The sequence below is a fragment of the Oncorhynchus mykiss genome, chromosome 2 (assembly GCF_013265735.2).
Source record: "Oncorhynchus mykiss isolate Arlee chromosome 2, USDA_OmykA_1.1, whole genome shotgun sequence".
Lineage (NCBI taxonomy): Eukaryota > Metazoa > Chordata > Actinopteri > Salmoniformes > Salmonidae > Oncorhynchus > Oncorhynchus mykiss.
In genome coordinates, this window is record NC_048566.1 from 75,747,462 (window position 1) to 75,772,996 (window position 25,535).

At 46.8% G+C, this 25,535-nt stretch overlaps 1 protein-coding gene across 1 annotated transcript in view; it reads left to right on the top strand.

Moving 5' to 3' along the window:
• The window catches only part of otogl (otogelin-like), a 66,925-nt gene that overhangs the window by 16,644 nt on the left and 24,746 nt on the right, over positions 1-25,535 (top strand). The window contains exons 24-27 of the mRNA XM_036934224.1: positions 1,659-1,790; positions 1,960-2,106; positions 2,246-2,365; positions 13,693-13,809. Coding sequence (XP_036790119.1) covers positions 1,659-1,790; positions 1,960-2,106; positions 2,246-2,365; positions 13,693-13,809 — 516 coding nt within the window. The remainder of the gene's footprint in view (positions 1-1,658; positions 1,791-1,959; positions 2,107-2,245; positions 2,366-13,692; positions 13,810-25,535) is intronic.

Consider the following 25,535-nt stretch of genomic DNA (forward strand, 5'->3'; position numbering starts at 1 on the left):
TGTATATAGCCTCCACATTGACTCTGTACCAGTACCCCCTGTATATAGCCTCCACATTGACTCTGTACCAGTACCCCCTGTATATAGCCTCCACATTGACTCTGTACCAGTACCCCCTGTATATAGCCTCCACATTGACTCTGTACCAGTACCCCCTGTATATAGCCTCCACATTGACTCTGTACCAGTACCCCCTGTATATAGCCTCCACATTGACTCTGTACCAGTACCCCCTGTATATAGCCTCCACATTGACTCTGTACCAGTACCCCCTGTATATAGCCTCCACATTGACTCTGTACCAGTACCCCCTGTATATAGCCTCCACATTGACTCTGTACCAGTACCCCCTGTATATAGCCTCCACATTGACTCTGTACCAGTACCCCCTGTATATAGCCTCCACATTGACTCTGTACCAGTACCCCCTGTATATAGCCTCCACATTGACTCTGTACCAGTACCCCCTGTATATAGCCCAGCTATTGTTATTTTACTGCTGCTCTTTAATTATTCTCTACTTTTATTTATTTCTTTTTTTAGGTCTTTTTTTCTTAACTGCGTTGTTGGTTAGGATTTTACTGTAAAGTCTACGACACCTGTTGTATTTGGCGCATGTGACAATACAATTTGATTTGATTCACCTGGTCAGTCTGTCATGAAAAGAGCAGGTGTTCCTAATGTATAGTGTAGAACAGATATGCATCTAACTGACAGGTAGACTAAGATATATGTCAGCTCTGTTCATGACATTTCTATCTGCATTGTTCAGTGTGTTGCTCCCTCCTGACCACGACCCTGAACGTGATGCTGTTCCTGTAAATGTCAGAGGCTCTCAGTAAAGGAACACTGAGCAACAGGAATGCACTCTACCTGCCCTAGGGACAGACCTGCACACCACACTAGAGACCACACTTACACATACACGCACACAGTACTCTTTCTCTCTCCCGAGAGTGTAGTTGAAGTGTCTATAATAAGCACGGCTCTCTCTCTCTCTCTCTCTCTCTCTCTCTCTCTCTCTCTCTCTCTCTCTCTCTCTCTCTCTCTCTCTCTCTCTCTCTCTCTCTCTCTCTCTCTCTCTCTCTCTCTCTCTCTCTCTCTCTCTCTCTCTCTCTCTCTCTCTCTCTCTCTCTCTCTCTCTCTCTCTCTCTCTCTCTCTCTCTCTCTCTCTCTCTATAATAAACAAAAGTGAAATGAGCAATTACAAAATTACAGTAAACATTACACTCACAAAGGAATAGAGACATTTCAAATGTCATATGGTTATGTACAGTGTTATAACGCTGTGCAAATAGTTAAAGTACTAAAGGGAAAATAAATAAACATAAATATGGGTTACTCTCTGTTTAGAGCCAAATAGCATTCTAGTTTGCTACGTTTTTTTGTTAATTCTTTCTAATGCGTCAAGTAATTATCTGTTTGTTTTCTCATGATTTGGTTGGGTCTAATTGTGCTGCTGTCCTGGGGCTCTGTTTGTGTTTGTAAACAGAGCCCCAGGATCAGCTTGCTTAGGGGACTCTTCTCCAGGTTCATCTCTGTGTAGGTGATGGTTAATCTTTCTCGGTCGTTCTTTCTTTCTTTCTTTCTTTCTTTCTTTCTTTCTTTCTTTCTTTCTTTCTTTCTTTCTTTCTTTCTTTCTTTCTCTCTCTCTCCAGAGTATAGATGGTGAGGTGTCCATCGTGGCCCAGAATAAGGATTGTTATCAGAGTGGGATCATCTGTATGAAGATGCTGGTCATCCATGTTGGATTCACCAAGATCTACTTCAACGACAACTCAGGCCAGCCTGTGTGTACCACACACACACACACACACACACACACACACTCACACATTTCACACTCAATTAAGTCCATGAGCCCTCCTTGGTGGGCAGTACAGACCCTACATGTGACAATCCCGGTGTGTCCTAACCCGGGTCTGGCCCGGTGTGTGTCTTATAAACTCTACTCTACAGAGTCCATCCAGTGTGGTAGGTAAGGGGTCCGAATTTGAGCTGTGGTCAGCAGGCTACTACACAGCAATCCACTTTCCCTACCAGGACCTAACCATTCTCTGGGACCGCAAGACGACCGTACACATCAGAGTTGGACCACATTGGAAGGTCAGGATACACACACACACACCACACTATCTCTCTCTCTTAACAGTGCTGAGCTGGACCACTTTGAAAGGTCACCACTCACCCCACCCCTAATCCTCCCTTTTCTTTCTCTATCCTTTCCTTCCCCCTGTCTGTCTAGGGTCTCCTGAGTGGTCTGTGTGGGAACTTTGACAGTGTGACAGTGAATGACATGACCACATCCAGCCACATGGAGGTCAGCAATGCTCAGGGCTTCGGAGACAGCTGGGCCCTGGGACAGGTACACACACAGACACACACATAGTGGAACTGCAAACTCTTAGCCATCTGCTCTCCACTCCCACATGGAAAAATAACTATACTGAACTAAATGCAGGTTGACGTTTATTGTCAAGGAGTCCCAGACAAACATCTTGGCTCGTTCAGTGTGATAGGGCCTAGGTCTGCCGATAAAGTACCAGAGTCTGCCAAAGTTCTGGCAGTGTCAGAATTGTTTTGCCTTTATCGTGTAGTGCGGCCTGGTGTTACGAGCCGATCCCAGCGAAGATTATTGTGAATAGTCAGATTAATATAATAGTTTGATTTAAACATTTACATGCTTTGCAAGAAGAACGATTTCCCTAATAATGTAGTTTCCATGACATCTGAAATCATGCTACCTGACGGGATTTTGACAAATGCACAAAATCAGCCATCAACATTTTTGGGGAAGCCTATTTGATTTGTTTGGACATTTTTATTAATTTATTTCACCTTTATTTAACCAGGTGGGCAAGTTGAGAACAAGTTCTCATTTACAATTGCGACCTGGCCAAGATAAAGCAAAGCAGTTCGACACATACAACAACACAGAGTTACACATGGAGTAAAACAAACATACAGTCAATAATACAGTAGAAAAATAAGTCTATATACAATGTGAGCAAATGAGGTGAGATAAGGGAGGTAAAGGCAAAAAAAAAAAAAAAGTAAATACAATATTGCAAGTAAAACACTGGAATGGTAGATTTGCAGTGGAAGAATGTGCAAAGTAGAGATAGAAATAATGGGGTGCAAAGGAACAAAGTATCTTCGGAAAGTATCCAGACCTCTTGACTTTTTCCACATTTTGTTATGTTACAGCCTTATTCTAAAATTGATTATGTTTTTTTTTATCAATCTACACACAATGCCACATAATGACAAAGCAAAAACAGGTTTTTAGAATTTTTTGCAAGTATATAAAAAAAAAAACAGAAATACCTTATTTACATAATTATTCAGACCCTTTGCTATAAGACACGAAATTGAGCTCCGGTGCATCCTGTTCCCATTGATCATCTTTGATCATCTTGTTTTCATTTTGTTTTCATGTGGTATTGTGTGTAGATTTGAGGACAAAAATATATTTCATCAATTTTCACAGTACGTCTGTAACGTAGCAAAATGTGAAAAACGTCAAGGGGTCTGAATACTTTTCACAAGACACTATAACGTTTGTATGTGAACTGTTTCTAAGATGCATACTTCACTGGCACATAAGCATAGAGAGAGACATGTTCTGCTGGGACATGCTCTGCTGGGACATGCTCTGCTGGGGCTGGGACATGCTCTGCTGGGACATGCTCGTCTGGGGCTGGGACATGCTCTGCTGGGACATGTTCTGCTGGTGCTGGGACATGTTCTGCTGGTGCTGGGACATGTTCTGCTGGGGCTGGGACATGCTCTGCTGGGGCTGGGACATGCTCTGCTGGGACATGCTCTGCTGGGGCTGGGACATGCTCTGCTGGGACATGTTCTGCTGGGACATGTTCTGCTGGTGCTGGGACATGTTCTGCTGGGGCTGGGACATGCTCTGCTGGGACTGGGACATGCTCTGCTGGGGCTGGGACATGTTCTGCTGGGGCTGGGACATGTTCTGCTGGGGCTGGGACATGCTCTGCTGGGGCTGGGACATGCTCTGCTGGGACTAGGACATGCTCTGCTGGGGCTGGGACATGTTCTGCTGGGGCTGGGACATGCTCTGCTGGGGCTGGGACATGTTCTGCTGGGGCTGGGACATGTTCTGCTGGGGCTGGGTCATGTTCTGCTGGGGCTGGGACATGCTCTGCTGGGACATGTTCTGCTGGGGCTGGGACATGCTCTGCTGGGATATGTTCTGCTGGAGCTGGGATATGCTCTCCTGGGGCTGGGACATGCTCTGCTGGGGCTGGGACATGTTCTGCTGGGGCTGGGACATGTTCTGCTGGGGCTGGGATATGCACTGCTGGGGCTGGGACATGCTCATCTGGGGCTGGGATATGCTCTCCTGGGGCTGGGATATGCACTGCTGGGGCTGGGACATGTTCTGCTGGGGCTGGGACATGTTCTGCTGGGGCTGGGATATGCACTGCTGGGGCTGGGATATGCACTGCTGGGGCTGGGACATGTTCTGCTGGGGCTGGGACATGTTCTGCTGGGGCTGGGATATGCACTGCTGGGGCTGGGACATGCTCATCTGGGGCTGGGACATGTTATGCTGGGGCTGGGTCATGCTCTGCTGGGACATGTTCTGCTGGGGCTGGGACATGTTCTGCTGGGGCTGGGACATGCTCTGCTGGGACATGCTCTGCTGGGACATGTTCTGCTGGGGCTGGGATATGCTCTGCTGGGGCTGGGGCATGTTCTGCTGGGGCTGGGACATGTTCTGCTGGGGCTGGGACATGTTCTGCTGGGGCTGGGATATGCTCTGCTGGGGCTGGGACATGCTCTGCTGGGACATGTTCTGCTGGGGCTGGGACATGTTCTGCTGGGGCTGGGATATGCTCTGCTGGGGCTGATACATGTTCTGCTGGGGCTGGGACATGCTCTGCTGGGGCTGGGACATGTTCTGCTGGGGATGGGACATGTTCTGCTGGGGCTGGGATATGCTCTGCTGGGGCTGATACATGTTCTGCTGGGGCTGGGACATGCTCTGCTGGGGCTGGGACATGTTCTGCTGGGGATGGGACATGTTCTGCTGGGGATGGGACATGCTCTGCTGGGGCTGGGACATACTCTGCTGGGACATGCTCTGCTGGGACATGTTCTGCAAAGGGCTGGGACATGCTCTGCTGGGGCTGGGACATGCTTTGCTGGGGCTTGGACATGTTCTGCTGGGGCTGGGACATGCTCTGCTGGGATATGCTCTGCTGGGGCTGGGGCATACTCTGCTGGGACATGCTCTGCTGGGACATGTTCTGCAAAGGGCTGGGACATGCTCTGCTGGGGCTGGGACATGCTTTGCTGGGGCTTGGACATGTTCTGCTGGGGCTGGGACATGCTCTGCTGGGATATGCTCTGCTGGGGCTGGGGCATGTTCTGCTGGGGCTGGGACATGCTCTGCTGGGGCTGGGACATGTTCTGCTCGGGCTGGGACATGCTCTGCTGGGGCTGGGACATGCTCTGCTGGGACTTGTTCTGCTGGGGCTGGGACATGTTCTACTGGGGCTGGGATATGCTCTGCTGGGGCTGGGACATGTTCTGCTGGGGCTGGGACATGCTCTGCTGGGGCTGGGACATGTTCTGCTGGGGATGGGACATGCTCTGCTGGGACATGTTCTGCTGGGGCTGGGATATGTTATGCTGGGGCTGGGTCATGCTCTGCTGGGACATGTTCTGCTGGGGCTGGGACATGTTCTGCTGGGGCTGGGATATGCTCTGCTGGGGCTGGGGCATGTTCTGCTGGAGCTGGGACATGTTCTGCTGGGGCTGGGACATGTTCTGCTGGGGCTGGGATATGCTCTGCTGGGGCTGGGACATGCTCTGCTGGGACATGTTCTGCTGGGGCTGGGACATGTTCTTCTGGGGCTGGGATATGCTCTGCTGGGGCTGGGACATGTTCTGCTGGGGCTGGGACATGCTCTGCTGGGGCTGGGACATGTTCTGCTGGGGCTGGGACATGCTCTGCTGGGACATGCTCTGCTGGGACATGTTCTGCTGGGGCTGGGACATGCTCTGCTGGGACATGTTCTGCTAGGGCTGGGACATGCTCTGCTGGGACATGTTCTGCTGGGACATGTTCTGCAAGGGGCTGGGACATGCTCTGCTGGGGCTGGGACATGCTCTGCTGGGGCTGGGATATGCTCTGCTGGGACATGTTCTGCTGGGACATGTTCTGCAAGGGGCTGGGACATGCTCTGCTGGGGCTGGGACATGCTCTGCTGGGGCTGGGATATGCTCTGCTGGGACATGTTCTGCTGGGGCTGGGACATGCTCTGCTGGGGTTGGGACATGCTCTGCTGGGGCTGGGACATGTTCTGCTGGGGCTGGGTCATGCTCTGCTGGGATATGCTCTGCTGGGGCTGGGACATGTTCTGCTGGGGCTGGGACATGCTCTGCTGGGGCTGGGACATGTTCTGCTGGGGCTGGGACATGCTCTGCTGGGGCTGGGACATGCTCTGCTGGGACTGGGACATGCTCTGCTGGGGCTGGGACATGTTCTGCTGGGGCTGGGACATGTTCTGCTGGGGCTGGGACATGTTCTGCTGGGGCTGGGACATGCTCTGCTGGGGCTGGGACATGTTCTGCTGGGGCTGGGACATGTTCTGCTGGGACATGTTCTGCTGGGGCTGGGACATGTTCTGCTGGGGCTGGGTCATGCTCTGCTGGGGCTGGGACATGTTCTGCTGGGGCTGGGACATGCTCTGCTGGGACATGTTCTGCTGGGGCTGGGACATGTTCTGCTGGGGCTGGGTCATGCTCTGCTGGGGCTGGGACATGTTCTGCTGGGGCTGGGACATGTTCTGCTGGGGCTGGGATATGCTCTGCTGGGACATGCTCTGCTGGGACATGTTCTGCTGGGGCTGGGACATGCTCTGCTGGGGCTGGGACATGCTCTGCTGGGGCTGGGACATGCTCTGCTGGGACATGTTCTGCTGGGGCTGGGACATGCTTTGCTGGGGCTGGGACATGTTCTGCTGGGGCTGGGACATGCTCTGCTGGGATATGCTCTGCTGGGGCTGGGGCATGTTCTGCTGGGGCTGGGACATGCTCTGCTGGGGCTGGGACATGTTCTGCTGGGGCTGGGACATGCTCTGCTGGGGCTGGGACATGCTCTGCTGGGACATGTTCTGCTGGGGCTGGGACATGCTTTGCTGGGGCTGGGACATGTTCTGCTGGGGCTGGGACATGCTCTGCTGGGATATGCTCTGCTGGTGCTGGGGCATGTTCTGCTGGGGCTGGGACATGCTCTGCTGGGGCTGGGGCATGTTCTGCTGGGGCTGGGACATGCTCTGCTGGGGCTGGGACATGTTCTGCTGGGGCTGGGACATGCTCTGCTGGGGCTGGGACATGCTCTGCTGGGACATGTTCTGCTGGGGCTGGGACATGTTCTGCTGGGGCTGGGATATGCTCTGCTGGGGCTGGGACATGTTCTGCTGGGGCTGGGACATGTTCTGCTGGGGCTGGGTCATGTTCTGCTGGGGCTGGGACATGCTCTGCTGGGACTGGGACATGTTCTGCTGGGGCTGGGATATGCTCTGCTGGGGCTGGGAAATGCTCTGCTGGGGCTGGGACATGTTCTGCTGGGACTGGGACATGTTCTGCTGGGGCTGGGACATGCTCTGCTGGGGCTGGGACATGTTCTGCTGGGGCTGGGATATGCTCTGCTGGGGCTGGGAAATGCTCTGCTGGGGCTGGGGCATGTTCTGCTGGGGCTGGGACATGCTCTGCTGGGGCTGGGACATGTTCTGCTGGGGCTGGGACATGCTCTGCTGGGGCTGGGACATGCTCTGCTGGGACATGTTCTGCTGGGGCTGGGACATGTTCTGCTGAGGCTGGGATATGCTCTGCTGGGGCTGGGACATGTTCTGCTGGGGCTGGGACATGCTCTGCTGGGGCTGGGACATGCTCTGCTGGGACATGTTCTGCTGGGGCTGGGACATGCTTTGCTGGGGCTGGGACATGTTCTGCTGGGGCTGGGACATGCTCTGCTGGGATATGCTCTGCTGGGGCTGGGGCATGTTCTGCTGGGGCTGGGACATGCTCTGCTGGGGCTGGGGCATGTTCTGCTGGGGCTGGGACATGCTCTGCTGGGGCTGGGACATGTTCTGCTGGGGCTGGGACATGCTCTGCTGGGACTGGGACATGTTCTGCTGGGGCTGGGATATGCTCTGCTGGGGCTGGGAAATGCTCTGCTGGGGCTGGGACATGTTCTGCTGGGACTGGGACATGTTCTGCTGGGGCTGGGACATGCTCTGCCTGGGCTGGGACATGTTCTTCTGGGGCTGGGATATGCTCTGCTGGGGCTGGGAAATGCTCTGCTGGGACATGTTCTGCTGGGGCTGGGACATGTTGTGCTGGGGCTGGGATATGCTCTGCTGGGACATGCTCTGCTGGGACATGTTCTGCTGGGGCTGGGACATGCTCTGCTGGGGCTGGGACATGCTCTGCTGGGGCTGGGGCATGTTCTGCTGGGGCTGGGACATGCTCTGCTGGGGCTGGGACATGTTCTGCTGGGGCTGGGACATGTTCTGCTGGGACTGGGTCATGTTCTGCTGGGGCTGGGACATGCTCTGCTGGGGCTGGGACATGTTCTGCTGGGGCTGGGATATGCTCTGCTGGGGCTGGGAAATGCTCTGCTGGGACATGTTCTGCTGGGGCTGGGACATGTTGTGCTGGGGCTGGGATATGCTCTGCTGGGACATGCTCTGCTGGGACATGTTCTGCTGGGGCTGGGACATGCTCTGCTGGGGCTGGGACATGTTCTGCTGGGGCTGGGACATGCTCTGCTGGGACATGTTCTGCTGGGACATGCTCTGCTGGGACATGTTCTGCTGGGACATGCTCTTCTGGGACATGTTCTGCTGGGACATGCTCTGCTGTGACATGTTCTGCTGGGACATGTTCTGCTGGGGTTGGGACATGCTCTGCTGGGACATGTTCTGCTGGGACATGCTCTGCTCGGACATGTTCTGCTGGGACATGCGCTGCTGGGACATGTTCCCTTGGGACATGCTCTGCTGGGACATGTTCTGCTGGGACATGTTTTGCTGGGGCTGGGACATGCTCTGCTGGGAAATCTTCTGCTGGGACATGCTCTGCTGGGACATGTTCTGCTGGGACATGTTCTGCTGGGGCTGGGACATGCTCTGCTGGGACATGTTCTGCTGGGACATGCTCTTCTGGGACATGTTCTGCTGGGACATGCGCTGCTGGGACATGTTCTCTTGGGACATTCTCTGCTGGGACATGTTCTGCTGGGACATGTTCTGCTGGGGCTGGGACATGCTCTGCTGGGACATGTTCTGCTGGGACATGTTCTGCTGGGGCTGGGACATGCTCTGCTGGGACATGTTCTGCTGGGACATGTTCTGCTGGGGCTGGGACATGCTCTGCTGGGACATGTTCTGCTGAGGTTTGGACATGTTCTGCTGGGACATGTTCTGCTGGGGCTGGGACATGCTCTGCTGGGACATGTTCTGCTGGGGCTGGGACATGCTCTGCTGGGATATGCTCTGCTGGGACATGTTCTGCTGGGGCTGGGACATGCTCTGCTGGGACATGCTCTGCTGTGACATGCTCTGCTGGGATATGCTCTGCTGGGACATGCTCTGCTTGGACATACTCTGCTGGGATATGCTCTGCTGGGACATGTTCTGCTGGGGCTGGGACATGTTCCACTGGGGCTGGGACATGCTCTGCTGGTGCTGGGACATGCTCTGCTGGGACATGCTCTGCTGGGACATGTTCTGCTGGGTCTTGGACATGTTCTGCTGGGGCTGGGACATGTTCTGCTGGGCCTGGGACATGCTCTGCTGGGACATGTTCTGCTGGGACATGCTCTGCTGGTACATGTTCTGCTGGGGCTGGGACATGTTCTGCTGGGGCTGGGACATGTTCTGCTGGGGCTGGGACATGTTCTGCTGGGGCTGGGACATGCTCTGCTGGGACATGTTCTGCTGGGGCTGGGACATGCTCTGCTGGGACATGTTCTGCTGGGACATGCTCTGCTGGGACATGTTCTGCTGGGACATGCTCTTCTGGGACATGTTCTGCTGGGACATGCTCTGCTGTGACATGTTCTGCTGGGACATGTTCTGCTGGGGTTGGGACATGCTCTGCTGGGACATGTTCTGCTGGGACATGCTCTGCTCAGACATGTTCTGCTGGGACATGCGCTGCTGGGACATGTTCTCTTGGGACATGCTCTGCTGGGACATGTTCTGCTGGGACATGTTTTGCTGGGGCTGGGACATGCTCTGCTGGGAAATGTTCTGCTGGGACATGCTCTGCTGGGACATGTTCTGCTGGGACATGTTCTGCTGGGGCTGGGACATGCTCTGCTGGGACATGTTCTGCTGGGACATGCTCTTCTGGGACATGTTCTGCTGGGACATGCGCTGCTGGGACATGTTCTCTTGGGACATTCTCTGCTGGGACATGTTCTGCTGGGGCTGGGACATGCTCTGCTGGGACATGTTCTGCTGGGATATGTTCTGCTGGGGCTGGGACATGCTCTGCTGGGACATGTTCTGCTGGGACATGTTCTGCTGGGGCTGGGACATGCTCTGCTGGGACATGTTCTGCTGGGGCTGGGACATGCTCTGCTGGGATATGCTCTGCTGGGACATGTTCTGCTGGGGCTGGGACATGCTCTGCTGGGACATGTTCTGCTGGGGCTGGGACATGCTCTGCTGGGATATGCTCTGCTGGGACATGTTCTGCTGGGGCTGGGACATGCTCTGCTGGGACATGCTCTGCTGTGACATGCTCTGCTGGGATATGCTCTGCTGGGACATGCTCTGCTTGGACATACTCTGCTGGGATATGCTCTGCTGGGACATGTTATGCTGGGGCTGGGACATGTTCCGCTGGGGCTGGGACATGCTCTGCTGGTGCTGGGACATGCTCTGCTGGGACATGCTCTGCTGGGACATGTTCTGCTGGGGCTTGGACATGTTCTGCTGGGGCTGGGACATGTTCTGCTGGGCCTGGGACATGCTCTGCTGGGACATGTTCTGCTGGGACATGCTCTGCTGGTACATGTTCTGCTGGGGCTGGGACATGTTCTGCTGGGGCTGGGACATGTTCTGCTGGGGCTGGGACATGTTCTGCTGGGGCTGGGACATGCTCTGCTGGGACATGTTCTGCTGGGGCTGGGACATGCTCTGCTGGGACATGTTCTGCTGGGGCTGGGACATGCTCTGCTGGGACATGTTCTGCTGGGGCTGGGACATGCTCTGCTGGGACATGTTCTGCTGGGGCTGGGACATGTTCTGCTGGGGCTGGGACATGCTCTGCTGGGACATGTTCTGCTGGGACATGTTCTGCTGGGACATGTTCTGCTGGGGCTGGGACATGCTCTGCTGGGACATGTTCTGCTGGGGCTGGGACATGCTCTACTGGGACATGTTCTGCTGGGGCCGGGACATGCTCTGCTGGGACATGTTCTGCTGGGACTGGGATATGCTCTGCTGGGACTGGGACATGCACAGATCAAATACACTGCTGCAGTTGATGTAGCCTATGTCGGCTGACGTAGCCTCACAAACAAATAGCAGAATGTGACGACAGAACTGAAGCAAATTGTGCAATCTGGACAGGTTTATATCAATATTTTGAATTTGGTAACATTGCACTGTGTGACATGATAATCGTAAACCACTGAATCTGACATACAGTCTACAAAGGCCTTTAGGCATTAGGGTTAGCAGTGTGGTGATGTCAGGGTTAAGGTTAGGCTAAGGTTTTGTGACTCTGTGGCTGTGCCAGCTTTTAACCACACTGCAGAGCTGCCTCCAGTACATGAGTCACGGCAATAAACGCCAACCTGCGAACACAGCCAATTTACCATGTCTCTAAAGATAAAATATTATTCCCAGAGTAATGGCTGCCTAAAAGGGGGAACTTGGAGAATATTTCCTTGTTATTTGTCTTTAGTTTTGAAGTGGAAATATATATATATACTGCTCAAAAAAATTAAGGGAACACTAAAATAACACATCCTAGATCTGAATGAACGAAATATTCTTATTAAATACTTTTTTATTTACATAGTTGAATGTGCTGACAACAAAATCACACAAAAATGATCAATGGAAATCTAATTTATCAACCCATGGAGGTCTGGATTTGGAGTCACACTCAAAATTAAAGTGGAAAACCACACTACAGGCTGATCCAACTTTGATGTAATGTCCTTAAAACAAGTCAAAATTAGGCTCAGTAGTGTGTGTGGCCTCCACGTGCCTGTATGACCTACCTACAACGCCTGGGCATGCTCCTGATTAGGTGGCCTGAGGGATCTCCTCCCAGACCTGGACTAAAGCATCCGCCAACTCCTGGACAGTCTGTGGTGCAACGTGGCGTTGGTGGATGGAGCGAGACATGATGTCCCAGATGTGCTAAATTGGATTCAGGTCTGGGGAACGGGCGGACCAGTCCATAGCATCAATGCCTTCCTCTTGCAGGAACTGCTGACACACTCCAGCCACATGAGGTCTAGCATTGTCTTGCATTATAAGGAACCCAGGGCCAACCGCACCAGCATATGGTCTCACAAGGGGTCTGAGGATCTCATCTCGGTACCTAATGGCAGTCAGGCTACCTCTGGCGAGCACATGGAGGGCTGTGCGGCCCCCCAAAGAAATGCCACCCCACACCATGACTGACCCACCGCCAAACCGGTCATGCTGGAGGATGTTGCAGGCAGCAGAACGTTCTCCACAGCGTCTCCAGACTCTGTCACGTCTGTCACGTGCTCAGTGTGAACCTGCTTTCATCTGTGAAGGTCACAGGGCGCCAGTGGCGAATTTGCCAATCTTGGTGTTCTCTGGCAAATGCAAAACGTCCTGCACGGTGTTGGGCTGTAAGCACAACCCCCACCTGTGGACGTCGGGCCCTCATACCACCCTCATGGAGTCTGTTTCTGACCGTTTGAGCAGACACATGCACATGTGTGGCCTGCTGGAGGTCATTTTGCAGGGCTCTGGCAGTGCTCCTCCTGCTCCTCCTTGCACAAAGGCGGAGGTAGCTGTCCTGCTGCTGGGTTGTTGCCCTCCTACGGCCTCCTCCACGTCTCCTGATGTACTGGCCTGTCTCCTGGTAGCGCCTCCATGCTCTGGACACTACGCTGACAGACACAGCAAACCTTCTTGCCACAGCTCGCATTGATGTGCCATCCTAGATGAGCTGCACTACCTGAGCCCCTTGTGTGGGTTGTAGACGCCGTCTCATGCTACCACTAGAGTGAAAGCACCGGCAGCATTCAAAAGTGACCAAAACATCAGCCAGGAAGCATGGGAACTGAGAAGTGGTCTGTGGTCACCACCTGCAGAACCACTCCTTTATTGGGGGTGTCTTGCCAATTGCCTATAATTTCCACCTGTTGTCTATTCCATTTGCACAACAGCATGTGAAATGTATTGTCAATCAGTGTTGCTTCCTAAGTGGACAGTTTGATTTCACAGAAGTGTGATTGACTTGGAGTTACATTGTGTTGTTTAAGTGTTCCCTTTATTTTTTTGAGCAGTGTATATCCCCCCCCCCCCCCCCCCCCGCCCCCTCGCTTCAACCCCTCAGCCCAGTCTCCTGCCTCTCTAGGGTCTACCTGTAAGATTTTGGAGACATCAGGCACCCACCAACTTTGTCTCTGTGTGTGTGTGTCAGTGTGAGAGTGACTATGTGGTGAAGAGAGCGTGTGAAGGAGACCTGGGTAGACAGCCGTACGCCAAGAGAGAGTGTGCTCTACTCTACAGTGATGTCTTTACTCCCTGTCACAATGTGGTGAGTGTACACACACACACACACACACACACACACACACACAGGAAAGGGGGATATGGGAACGATTCTTATCTGATCTCAGTAAATAAGCTCTACTCTGAGATGTACACCACGACCAGAGACACATACAAGGGGGTTAAGGTGTGCAGCTTTAGGTGGTGGGTTGTTTTTCTTTTATTTTTTGTACTTTTAAAGCTTTTTTCTCCCCACTTTCGTGATATTCAATTGGTACTTACAGTCTTGTCCCTTCGCTGCAACTCCTGTACGGATTCAGGAGAGGCGAAGGTCGAGAGCCATGTGTCATCTGAAAAACGACCCTGACAAGCAGCACTGCTTCTTGACACACTGCTCGCTTAACCCGTAAGCCAGTCGCACCAATTTGTGAGAGGAAACACTGTACAACTGCCGACCGGAGTCAGCTTGCAGGCGTCCGGCCCCCCACAAGGAGTAGCTAGAGCATGATGGGACATGAAGGGACATGAAAGGACATCCCGGTCGGCCAAACCCTCCCCTAACCCGGACGACGCTGGGCCAATTGTGCACCGCCTCATGGGTCTCCCGGTCACGGCCGGCTGTGTCTCAGCCTAGGATCAAACCCTGGGCCGTAGTGACGGCTCAAGTGTTGCAGTGCCTTAGATCGCTGTGCCACTCGGGAGGCCCCCGGTGGTGGGTTGTTGAGGTTATATTGTGTTATTTTCTGAGTGGCCAACAGATGGTGGTGTAGGTTTGACTGACTTCAGAATGACCCAACACGAAGGTTGTCTTGCTAAAGCAATGTTCTCCCCAGGATCTCTTAAAGGCCCAATGCAGCTGTTTTTATCTCAATATAAAAGTATTTCTGGGTAACAATTTCATTTCATTTCTAGGTTTTCAATTAAAATGGTCAAAAAGAAACAAAAAATATCTTGTTAGCAAGAGCAATTTCTCATGCAAGTATTTTCTCTGGTAGTGATCTGAGTGGGGAGGGGAAAACTGAAAACTAGCTGTTATTGGCTCTTACACTCAAAGGGCATTATCACAATTTTCTAAATTTCACAGTATTATTCCAACCTCATAGTGTGTAAATGTACACCGAATACAAATATAAACACAACATGTAAAGTGTTGGTCCCATGTTTCATGAGCTGAAATAAAAGATCCCAGAAATGTTCCATATGCTCAAAAAGCTTATTTCTCTCAAATGTTGTGCACAAATTTGTTAACATCCCTGTTAGTGAGCATTTCAAGATAATCCATCCACCTGACAGGTGCGGCAAATCAAGAAGCTGATTAAACAGCATGATCATTAAACAGGTGCACCTTGTGCTGGGGACAATAAAAGGCCACTCTAAAATGTGCAGTTTTGTCACACAACACAATGCCACAGATGTCTAAAGTTTTTAGGGAGTGTGCAATTGGCATGCTGACTGCAGGAATGTCCACCAGAGCTGCTTGCAGATAATTGAATGTTCATTTCTCTTTCATAAGCTGCCTCCAACGTTGTTTCAGAGAATTTGGCAGCACGTCCAACCGGCCTCACAAACGCAGACCGTGTGAATGGCGTTGTGTGGGTGAGCAGTCTGTTGATGTCAACGTTCTGAACAGAGTGCCCCATGGTGGCGGTGGGGTTATTTCTATTTGTATTTGTATTTATTAAGGATTCCCATTAGCTGCTGCCAAGGCAGCAGCTGCTCTTCCCAGGGTCCAGCAAAATTAAGGCAGTTATACAATTTTAAAAACATTACAATACATTCACAGATTTCACAACACACTGTGGGCCCTCAGGCACCACTACCACATATCTACATCCATGTGTATGTATAGTGCGTATGTTATCCATTGTGTGTGTGTGTGTGTGTGTGTGTGTGTGTGTGTGTGTGTGTGTGTGTGTGTGTGTGCGTGTGTGTCTGTGCCAATATGTGTGTTGCTTCACAGTCCCCTCTGTTCCATAAGGTGTTTTTTTTAATCTGTTTTTTAAATCTAATTTTACTGCTTGCATCAGTTACTTGATGTGGAATAGAGTTCCATGTAGTCATGGCTCTATGTAGTACTATGTGCCTCCCATAGTCTGTTCTGGACTTGGGGACTGTGTAGAGACCTCTTGCGGCATGTCTTGTGGGGTATGCATGGGTGTCCGTGCTGTGTGCCAGTAGTTTAGACAGACAGCTCGGTGCATTCAACTTGTCAATACCTCTCATAAATAAAAGTAGTGATGAAGTCAATCTCTCCTCCACTTTCAGTCAGGAGAGATTAAAATGCAAATGATTCATATTAACTCTCTGTCTACATCCAAGGGCCAGCCGTGCTGCCCTGTTCTAAGCCAATTGCAAGTCCTTTTTTGTGCCACCTGAACACATGACTGAACAGTAGTCAAGGTGCAACAAACTAGGGTCTGTAGGACCTGCCTTGTTGATAGTGTTGTTAAGAAGGCGGAGCATCGCTTTATTTTTGACAGAATTCTCCCCATTTTAGCTACTACTGCATCAATATGTTTTGACCATGACAGTTTACAATCTGGTGTTACTCCAAGCAGTTTAATCATCTCAACTTTCTCAATTTCCACATTATTTATTACAAGATTTAGTTGAGGTTTAGGGTTCAGTGAGTGTTTTGTTCCAAATACAATGCTTTTAGTTTTAGAAATATTTAGGGCGAACTTATTCCTTGCCACCCACTCTGAAACTAACTGCAGCTCTTTGATGAGTGTTGCAGTCATTTCAGTCGCTGTCGTAGCTGACATGTATAGTGTAGAGTCATCTGGCTTTGCTCAAAGTCAGTAAATATTTTAAAAAGCAAGGTGCCGAAGCAGCTACCCTGGGGAATTCCTGATTCTAACTGGATTATATTTGATAGGCTCCCATTAAAGAACACCCTCTATGTTCTGTTAGACAAGTAACTCTTTATCCACATTATAGCAGGGGGTGTAAAGCCATAACACATACGTTTTTCCAGCCGCAGACTATAATCGATAATGTCAAAAGCTGCACTGAAGTCTAACAAGACAGCCCCCACAATCATTTTATCATCAATTTCTCTCAGCCAATCATCAGTCATTTGTGTAAGTGCTGTGCTTGTTGAGTGTCCTTCCCTATAAGCATGCTGAATTTCTGTTGGGCAATTTGTTTACTGTAAAATAGCATTGTATCTGGTCAAACACAATTTTTTCCAGAAGTTTACTAAGGGTTGGTAACAGGCTGATTGGTCAGCTGTTTGAGCCAGTAAAGGGGGCTTTGCTATTCTTTGGTAGCGAATGACTTTAGCTTCCCTGCAGGCCTGAGGGCACACGCTCTCTAGTAGGCTTAAATTGAAGATGTGGCAAATAGGAGTGGCAATATCATCTGCTATTATCCTCAGTAATTTTCCATCTAGATTGTCAGACACTGGTGGATTGTCATTGTTGATAGACAACAATATTTTTGTCACATCTTCCCCACTGACTTTACAGAATTCAAAAGTACAATTCTTGTCTTTCATAATTTGGTCTGATATACTTGGATGTGTAGTGTCAGCGTTTGTTGCTGGCATGTCATCCCTAAGTTTGCTTATCTTGCCAATGAAAAAGTCATTCAAGTAGTTTGCAATATCAGTGGGCTTTGTGATGAATGAGCCATCTGATTCAATAAATGAAGGAGCCGAGTTGTCTTTTTTCCCCAAAATGTAATTTAAGGTGCCCAAAGCTTTTTACTATTATTCTTGATATAATTTATTTTTGTTTCATAGTGTAGTTACTTTTCATTTATTTTACTCACATGATTTATTAATTTTCAGTACGATTGCCAATCAATAGGGCTGCCAGACTTAATTGCCATATCCTTTGCCTCATCCCTCTCAACCATACAATTTTTAAATTCCTCATCAATCCAAGGGGATTTTTTTACAGTAATTTTATTTTTTATTTTTATTTGTTTCTAGGGGTGGATCAGCTTAATATTGCAGAAGGAAGAAAAAATCTATCAATGTGATTGTCTGCATAATTTCCAATCCCCCCTATTTTTGGGGTCAATATATATATCCATATACATACACATACACATATGCATACATACAGTGCCTTGCGAAAGTATTCGGCCCCCTTGAACCTTGCGACCTTTTGCCACATTTCAGGCTTCAAACATAAAGATATAAAACTGTATTTTTTGTGTAGAATCAACAACAAGTGGGACACAATCATGAAGTGGAACGACATTTATTGGATATTTCAAACTTTTTTAACAAATCAAAAACTGAAAAATTGGGCTTGCAAAATTATTCAGCCCCTTTACTTTCAGTGCAACAAACTCTCTCCAGAAGTTCAGTGAGGATCTCTGAATGATCCAATGTTGACCTAAATGTCTAATGATGATAAATACAATCCACCTGTGTGTAATCAAGTCTCCGTATAAATGCACCTGCACTGTGATAGTCTCAGAGGTCCGTTAAAAGCGCAGAGAGCATCATGAAGAACAAGGAACACACCAGGCAGGTCCGAGATACTGTTGTGAAGAAGTTTAAAGCCGGATTTGGATACAAAAAGATTTCCCAAGCTTTAAACATCCCAAGGAGCACTGTGCAAGCGATAATATTGAAACGGAAGGAGTATCAGACCACTGCAAATCTACCAAGACCTGGCCGTCCCTCTAAACTTTCAGCTCATACAAGGAGAAGACTGATCAGAGATGCAGCCAAGAGGCCCATGATCACTCTGGATGAACTGCAGAGATCTACAGCTGAGGTGGGAGACTCTGTCCATAGGACAACAATCAGTCGTATATTGCACAAATCTGGCCTTTATGGAAGAGTGGCAAGAAGAAAGCCATTTCTTAAAGATATCCATAAAAAGTGCCGTTTAAAGTTTGCCACAAGCCACCTGGGAGACACACCAAACATGTGGAAGAAGGTGCTCTGGTCAGATGAAACCAAAATTGAACTTTTTGGCAACAATGCAAAACGTTTGGCGTAAAAGCAACACAGCTGAACACACCATCCTCACTGTCAAACATGGTGGTGGCAGCATCATGGTTTGGGCCTGCTTTTCTTCAGCAGGGACAGGGAAGATGGTTAAAATTGATGGGAAGATGGATGGAGCCAAATACAGGACCATTCTGGAAGAAAACCTGATGGAGTCTGCAAAAGACCTGAGACTGGGACGGAGATTTATCTTCCAACAAGACAATGATCCAAAACATAAAGCAAAATCTACAATGGAATGGTTCAATAATAAACATATCCAGGTGTTAGAATGGCCAAGTCAAAGTCCAGACCTGAATCCAATTGAGAATCTGTGGAAAGAACTGAAAACTGCTCTCCATCCAACCTCACTGAGCTCGAGCTGTTTTGCAAGGAGGAATGGGAAAAAATTTCAGTCTCTCGATGTGCAAAACTGATAGAGACATACCCCAAGCGACTTACAGCTGTAATCGCAGCAAAAGGTGGCGCTACAAAGTATTAACTTAAGGGGGCTGAATAATTTTGCACGCCCAATTTATCAGTTTTTGATTTGTTAAAAAAGTTTGAAATATCCAATAAATGTCGTTCCACTTCATGATTGTGTCCCACTTGTTGTTGATTCTTCACAAAAAAATACAGTTTTATATCTTTATGTTTGAAGCCTGAAATGTGGCAAAAGGTCGCAAAGTTCAAGGGGGCCGAATACTTTCGCAAGGCACTGTATACAGACCTAGATACCTATATAACCTATACATACCTATATAGACATACACCATTTTTTTTTGTAGAATATACCTTTATTATTTCCCGCAAACCCTAGGATGGTACTCCTCCAATTGGAGTAAACTAATAAACAATAACACTTAGGCTTCTACCTTCAGTTTATGCATCTTATACACATTTTACATACACAATCTATTTTACAATAGTAATATTTTGTTTGTTTTTATTCCATCCTCTATTTCTGATGTCCATCCAGTTTGATTTCTATTTGTAACTGTGCTATTTCACAACATTTCTGAACCTATATACATTTTACAGACCCCGTATTGGTTATCTTGTTATTAGTCCCACCCTTCAGCTCCATTCAACCCCTCCCATCGATCTCTCAACATCCTCCATTTTGGATTTCTATTTGCCATATATTTTCAACTGTGCTGTGATGCTTCACAAAAGTACTGAACCTTTCTATTCTCATAGCTTCTACAGATTGTAAATTAAAATATATTTTTTTGCTAAAATAATAATTATATTATTGATTGATTGACTATGGCTTTTCAAATCACCCAGTATTGCTATCTGCAGCGTTAGTTCTAGGCAAATGTTGCAATTCTTCAGACATTCCTGGAGCTGTGACCAAAAACGAACTCCATATGGACAATATCAACATAAATTATCTAATGACACTGCCTCCTCACAGAAAAATCTGCAGAGCTGGAAAAGATTGTATCCCCCAAATATATAACATTCTATTGGTTGCAAGAATTTTGTATAGTAATTTTAATTGAAAAATTAGAAGTTTTGCGTATCAATTCATAAACCATGTGCCAAGGAATAGGTACATCGAAAATCTCTCCCCAACTATTTTGCAATTTATATGGCAAAGCTGTCAGTTTTTTGGTCCTTAAATGAAATTGGTATATGTTTTTATTTATCACACTTTTCTTTCACCATTTATGTTCTTTAATACAGGGCTGACATACAAGTTCCTTACTTTTTCCCCCTTCTACTTGCCTCTTCCATTTTTGTGGTAATGCTGTAATTAATTGGTTGTAATTTTGTGTAGAGCAGACATTTCCATATGTCTGTGTTAGCTGCATGTGTGACATAACTCCACCAGTCCTATTTATGATATCATTCACAAAAATTATACCTTTTTAAAACATTTCTTCGAAAAATATGTTTTTTTTAATCAATTAGTATATTTGAGTTTAACCACAATATTTGTTGTATTATTTGTTCTGTCTTTTCAGGTGGATTAAACTGAAATTGCAACCAACTTTCTAAGGCTTGTTTAAAAAATAACGATATTTTGGAGATTATTTCCTTTTCAAACAACCGAAAGTGAGCAGCTGTAATCTGAATAAAGGGGAAAAGCGCCATTCTTGAACATAGGATGAGACATTCCTACCAATTTACTAGAGAACCCATTTGGATTTAAATATAACTTTTGCATGACTGATCCCTTTAGTGAGAGGTCTAATGCTTTAATGTTTTTAATAATTTCTGCCCTCCGAATTCATATTTGTTATATAAATAGGCCCTTTTAATTTTTTCTGACTTGCCATTCCAAATAAAATGTAATATTTTTTTGTTCATAGAATTTAAAAAGCAGGTCACTAGGTGTAGGCAAAATAGGTAAACTCAAGCAAGATCTATTTTTGCTAACTTTCTATAAAAAATGTATTGGAATGAGATCATTTATTTATTTTGGGATTTGTGTACCGAGTATGTCCACATCTCCGTCAGACCATTTAATTGGTAAACTACACAGTATTGTAAAATATGCATTTTTTTAGTGATCCAATACATAATATAATTTGATTTTAATCCAGAGAGGATAGCAAAAGTATCTAGATCCTCTGAGGCCGTGGAGAGACTCTAATTGTGGTTTTAAAAGAAAACATGAATCATCAGCGAACAATGACACCTTAGTTTTTAAGCCACGGATTTCTAATCCCTTAATATTATTGTTTGATCTAATTTTAATAGCTAACATTTCAATGTCAAAAATAAATAGATATGCCGATAGTGGACAACATTGTTTTACTCCTCTAGATAGTTTAACAATTACTGAGATGTAGCAATTATTTACTATTTTACACCTAGGGTTACTATACAAAACCTTAATCCATTTTATAAGAGATTCCCCAAAATTGAAATATTCTAGGCATTTATATATAAACTCCAGTCGTACTTTATCAGAAGCCTTTTCAAAATCAGCTTTGAAGACCAGGCCTGGTGTCCCCGATATTTCATAGATTTCTATTGTTTCCAGTACTTGTCTTATATATATTATATAATCTCCAATGTATTGTCCATGGAAAAAACCTGTCTGATTAGGATGAAACATATCTGACAATACTTTTTTAATTCTATGCGCCAAGCATTTTACATCACAACACTGAAGTGTAAGAGGTATCATTTTTTTTTTTTAAATAGACTGGATCTTTATACAGTGGGGCAAAAAAGTATTTAGTCAGCCACCAATTGTGCAAGTTCTCCCACTTAAAAAGATGAGAGAGGCCTGTAATTTTCATCATAGGTACACTTCATGACAGACAAAATGAGAAAAAAAATCCAGAAAATTACATTGTAGGATTTGTTATTAATTTATTTGCAAATTATGGTGGAAAATAAGTATTTGGTCACCTACAAACAAGCAAGATTTCTAGCTCTCACAGACCTGAGGCTCCTCTAACCTCCACTCGTTACCTGTGTTAATGGCACCTGTTTGAACTTGTTATCAGTATAAAAGACACTTGTCCACAACTTCAAACAGTCACACTCCAAACTCCACTATGGCCAAGACCAAAGAGCTGTCAAAGGACACCAGAAACAAAATTGTAGACCTGCACCAGGCTGGGAAGACTGAATATGCAATAGGTAAGCAGCTTGGTTTGAAGAAATCAACAGTGGGAGCAATTATTAGGAAATGGAAGACATACAAGACCACTGATAACTCCCTCGATCTGGGGCTCCACGCAAGATCTCACCCCGTGGGGTCAAAGTGATCACAAGAACAGAGAGCAAAAATCCCAGCAAAAATCCCAGAACCACACGGGGGGACCTAGTGAATGACCTGCAGAGAGCTGGGACCAAAGTAACAAAGCCTACCATCAGCAAGGGCATTGAAGATGAAATGTGGCTCGGTCTTTCAGCATGACAATGATCCCAAACACACCGCCCGGGCAATGAAGGAGTGGCTTCGTAAGAAGCATTTCAAGGTCCTGGAGTGGCCTAGCCAGTCTTCAGATCTCAACCCCATAGAAAATCTTTGGAGGGAGTTGAAAGTCTGTGTTGCCCAGCAACAGCCCCAAAACATCACTGTTCTAGAGGAGATCTGCATGGAGGAATGGGCCAAAATACCAGCAACAGTGTGTGAAAACCTTGTGAAGACTTACAGAAAACGTTTGACCTCTGTCATTGCCAACAAAGGGTATATAACAAAGTATTGAGATAAACTTTTGTTATTGACCAAATACTTATTTTCCACCATAATCTGCAAATAAATTTTGTCTGTCATAGTTGAAGTGTACCTATGATGAAAATTACAGGCCTCTCTCATTTTTTTAAGTGGGAGAACTTGCACAATTGGTGGCTGACTAAATACTTTTTTTCCCCCACTGTATATACCACGTGGGTCCTGTTTCAGTAATAATGATATCAGACCTTCTTGTTGCATGTCTGATAATCTACCATTTATATAGGAGTGGTTAAAACATGCTAATAATGGTCCTCTGAGTATATCAAAAAAAGTTTGTATACTTCCACTGGTATACCATCCAGCCCTGGAGTTTTCCCAGCCTTAAAGGTTTTAATTGCATCAAGAAGTTCCTCCTCTGTAATTTGGCCTTCACGTGAGTCTTTCTGTACAGATGTTAATTTTACATTATTATTATTAGGAAAAAAATCCATACAATTAGTTTCAGTTAGTGGAGATGGAGGAGACTGAAACGAAAACATATTCTCAAAGTACTTTACTTCCCCTTTCAAAATATCATTCAGTGAATCATGCGTGACTCCATCGTTTGTAATAAGTTTCAATACATTGTTTTGGTAGCATTTCTATATTGCATTTTTCCTCTAACTTATTCTGTGTTACAGTTTTTATTGCTGTCTAACTGTGCTGTTAGTCCTTCAATTTCCTTTGTTAAAATGGACTCTTTTGATCTACATTTATTTCGTTTTATAGATGAATACTGAATTGCATGGCCTCTGAAGGCACATTTTAAAAGTGTCCTATACAATAAGGGGATCTGCTGTACCTAGGTTATGTCTGAAAAAGTCAGTTATAAATTATACTCTCCTAGTTCTAATCAATTTATCATCTAGTAGGCTTTGCTTAAATTTCCAGTATCCTCGCCCACGTGTAAATTCTGTAAGAGTAATATACAGTTGAAGTCGGAAGTTTACATACACCTTAGCCAAATATATTTAAACTCAGTTTTTCACAATTCCTGACATTTAATCCTAGTAAACATTCCCTGTCTTAGGCCAGTTAGGAACACCACTTTATTTTAAGAATGTGAAATGTCAAAATAATAGTAGAGAAAATGATTTATTTCAGCTTTTATTTCTTTCATCACATTCCCAGTGGGTCAGAAGTTTACACACACTCAATTAGTATTTGGTAGCATTGCCTTTAAATTGTTTAACTTGGGTCAATAAGTTGGGGGAATTTTGACCCAATCCTCCTGACAGAGCTGGTGTAACTGAGTAAGGTTTGTTGGCTTCCTTGCTCACATACGCTTTTTCAGTTCTGCCCATACATTTTCTATATGATTAAGGTCAGGGCTTTGTGATGGCCACTCCAATACCTTGACTTTGTTGTCCTTAAGCCATTTTGCCACAACTTTGGAAGTATGCTTGGGGTCATTGTCCATTTGGAAGATCTATTTGCGACCAAGCTTTAACTTCCTGACTGACGTCTTGAGATGATGCTTCAATATATCCACATAATTTTCCTACCTCATGATGCCATCTATTTTGTGAAGTGCACCAGTCCATCCTGCAGCAAAGCACCCCCACAACATGATGCTTCCATCCCCGTGCTTCACAGTTGTGATGGTGTTCTTCGGCTTGCAAGCCTACCCCTTTTTCCTCCAAACATAACGATGGTCATTATGGCCGAACAGTTCTATTTTTGTTTCATCAGACCAGAGGACATTTCTCCAAAAAGTACGATCTTTGTCCCCATGTGCAGTTTCAAACCATAGTCTGGCTTTTTTATTGCGGTTTTGGAGCAGTGGCTTCTTCTTTACTGAGTGGCCTTTCAGGTTATGTCGATATAGGACTCGTTTTTACTGTGGATATATATACTTTTGATACTGTTTCCTCCAGCATCTTCACCGGGTCCTTTGCTGTTGTTCTGGGATTGATTTGCACTTTTTGCACCAAAGTACGTTAATCTCTAGGATAGAGAAGGCGTCTTCTTCCTGAGTTGTACCACGGCTGCGTGGTCCCATGGTGTTTATACTTGCATACTATTGTTTGTACAGACGATTGTGGTACCTTCAAGCGTTTGGAAATTGCTCCCAAGGATGATCCAGACTTGTGGAGGTCTACAATTGTTTTCTGAGGTCTTGGCTGATTTATTTTGGTTTTCCCATGATGTCAAGCAAAGAGGCACTGACTTTGAAGGTAGGCCTTGAAATACATCCACAGGTACACCTCAAATTGACTGAAATGATGTCAATTAGCCTATCAGAAACTTCTAAAGGCATGACATAATTTTCTGGAATTTTCCAAGCTGTTTAAAGGCACAGTCAACTTAGTGTATGTAAACTTCTGATCCACTGGAATTGTGATACAGTGAAATAATCTGTCTGTAAACAATTGTTGGAAAAATTACTTGTGTCATGCACAAAGTTGATGTCCTAACTGGCTTGCCAAAACTATAGTTTATTAGCAAGGAATGTGTGGAGTGGTTGAAAAACAAGTTGTAATGACTCCAACCTAAGTGTATGTAAACTTCTGACTTCAACTGTATATGTCAATTATGTGATGATCCGACCACATTCTGTCCCCTATCAACACTTTTTAAACTTTTGGTGCCAGAGAGAATGGCATAAGAAAGTAGTCAAGACGACTAGCTTGAC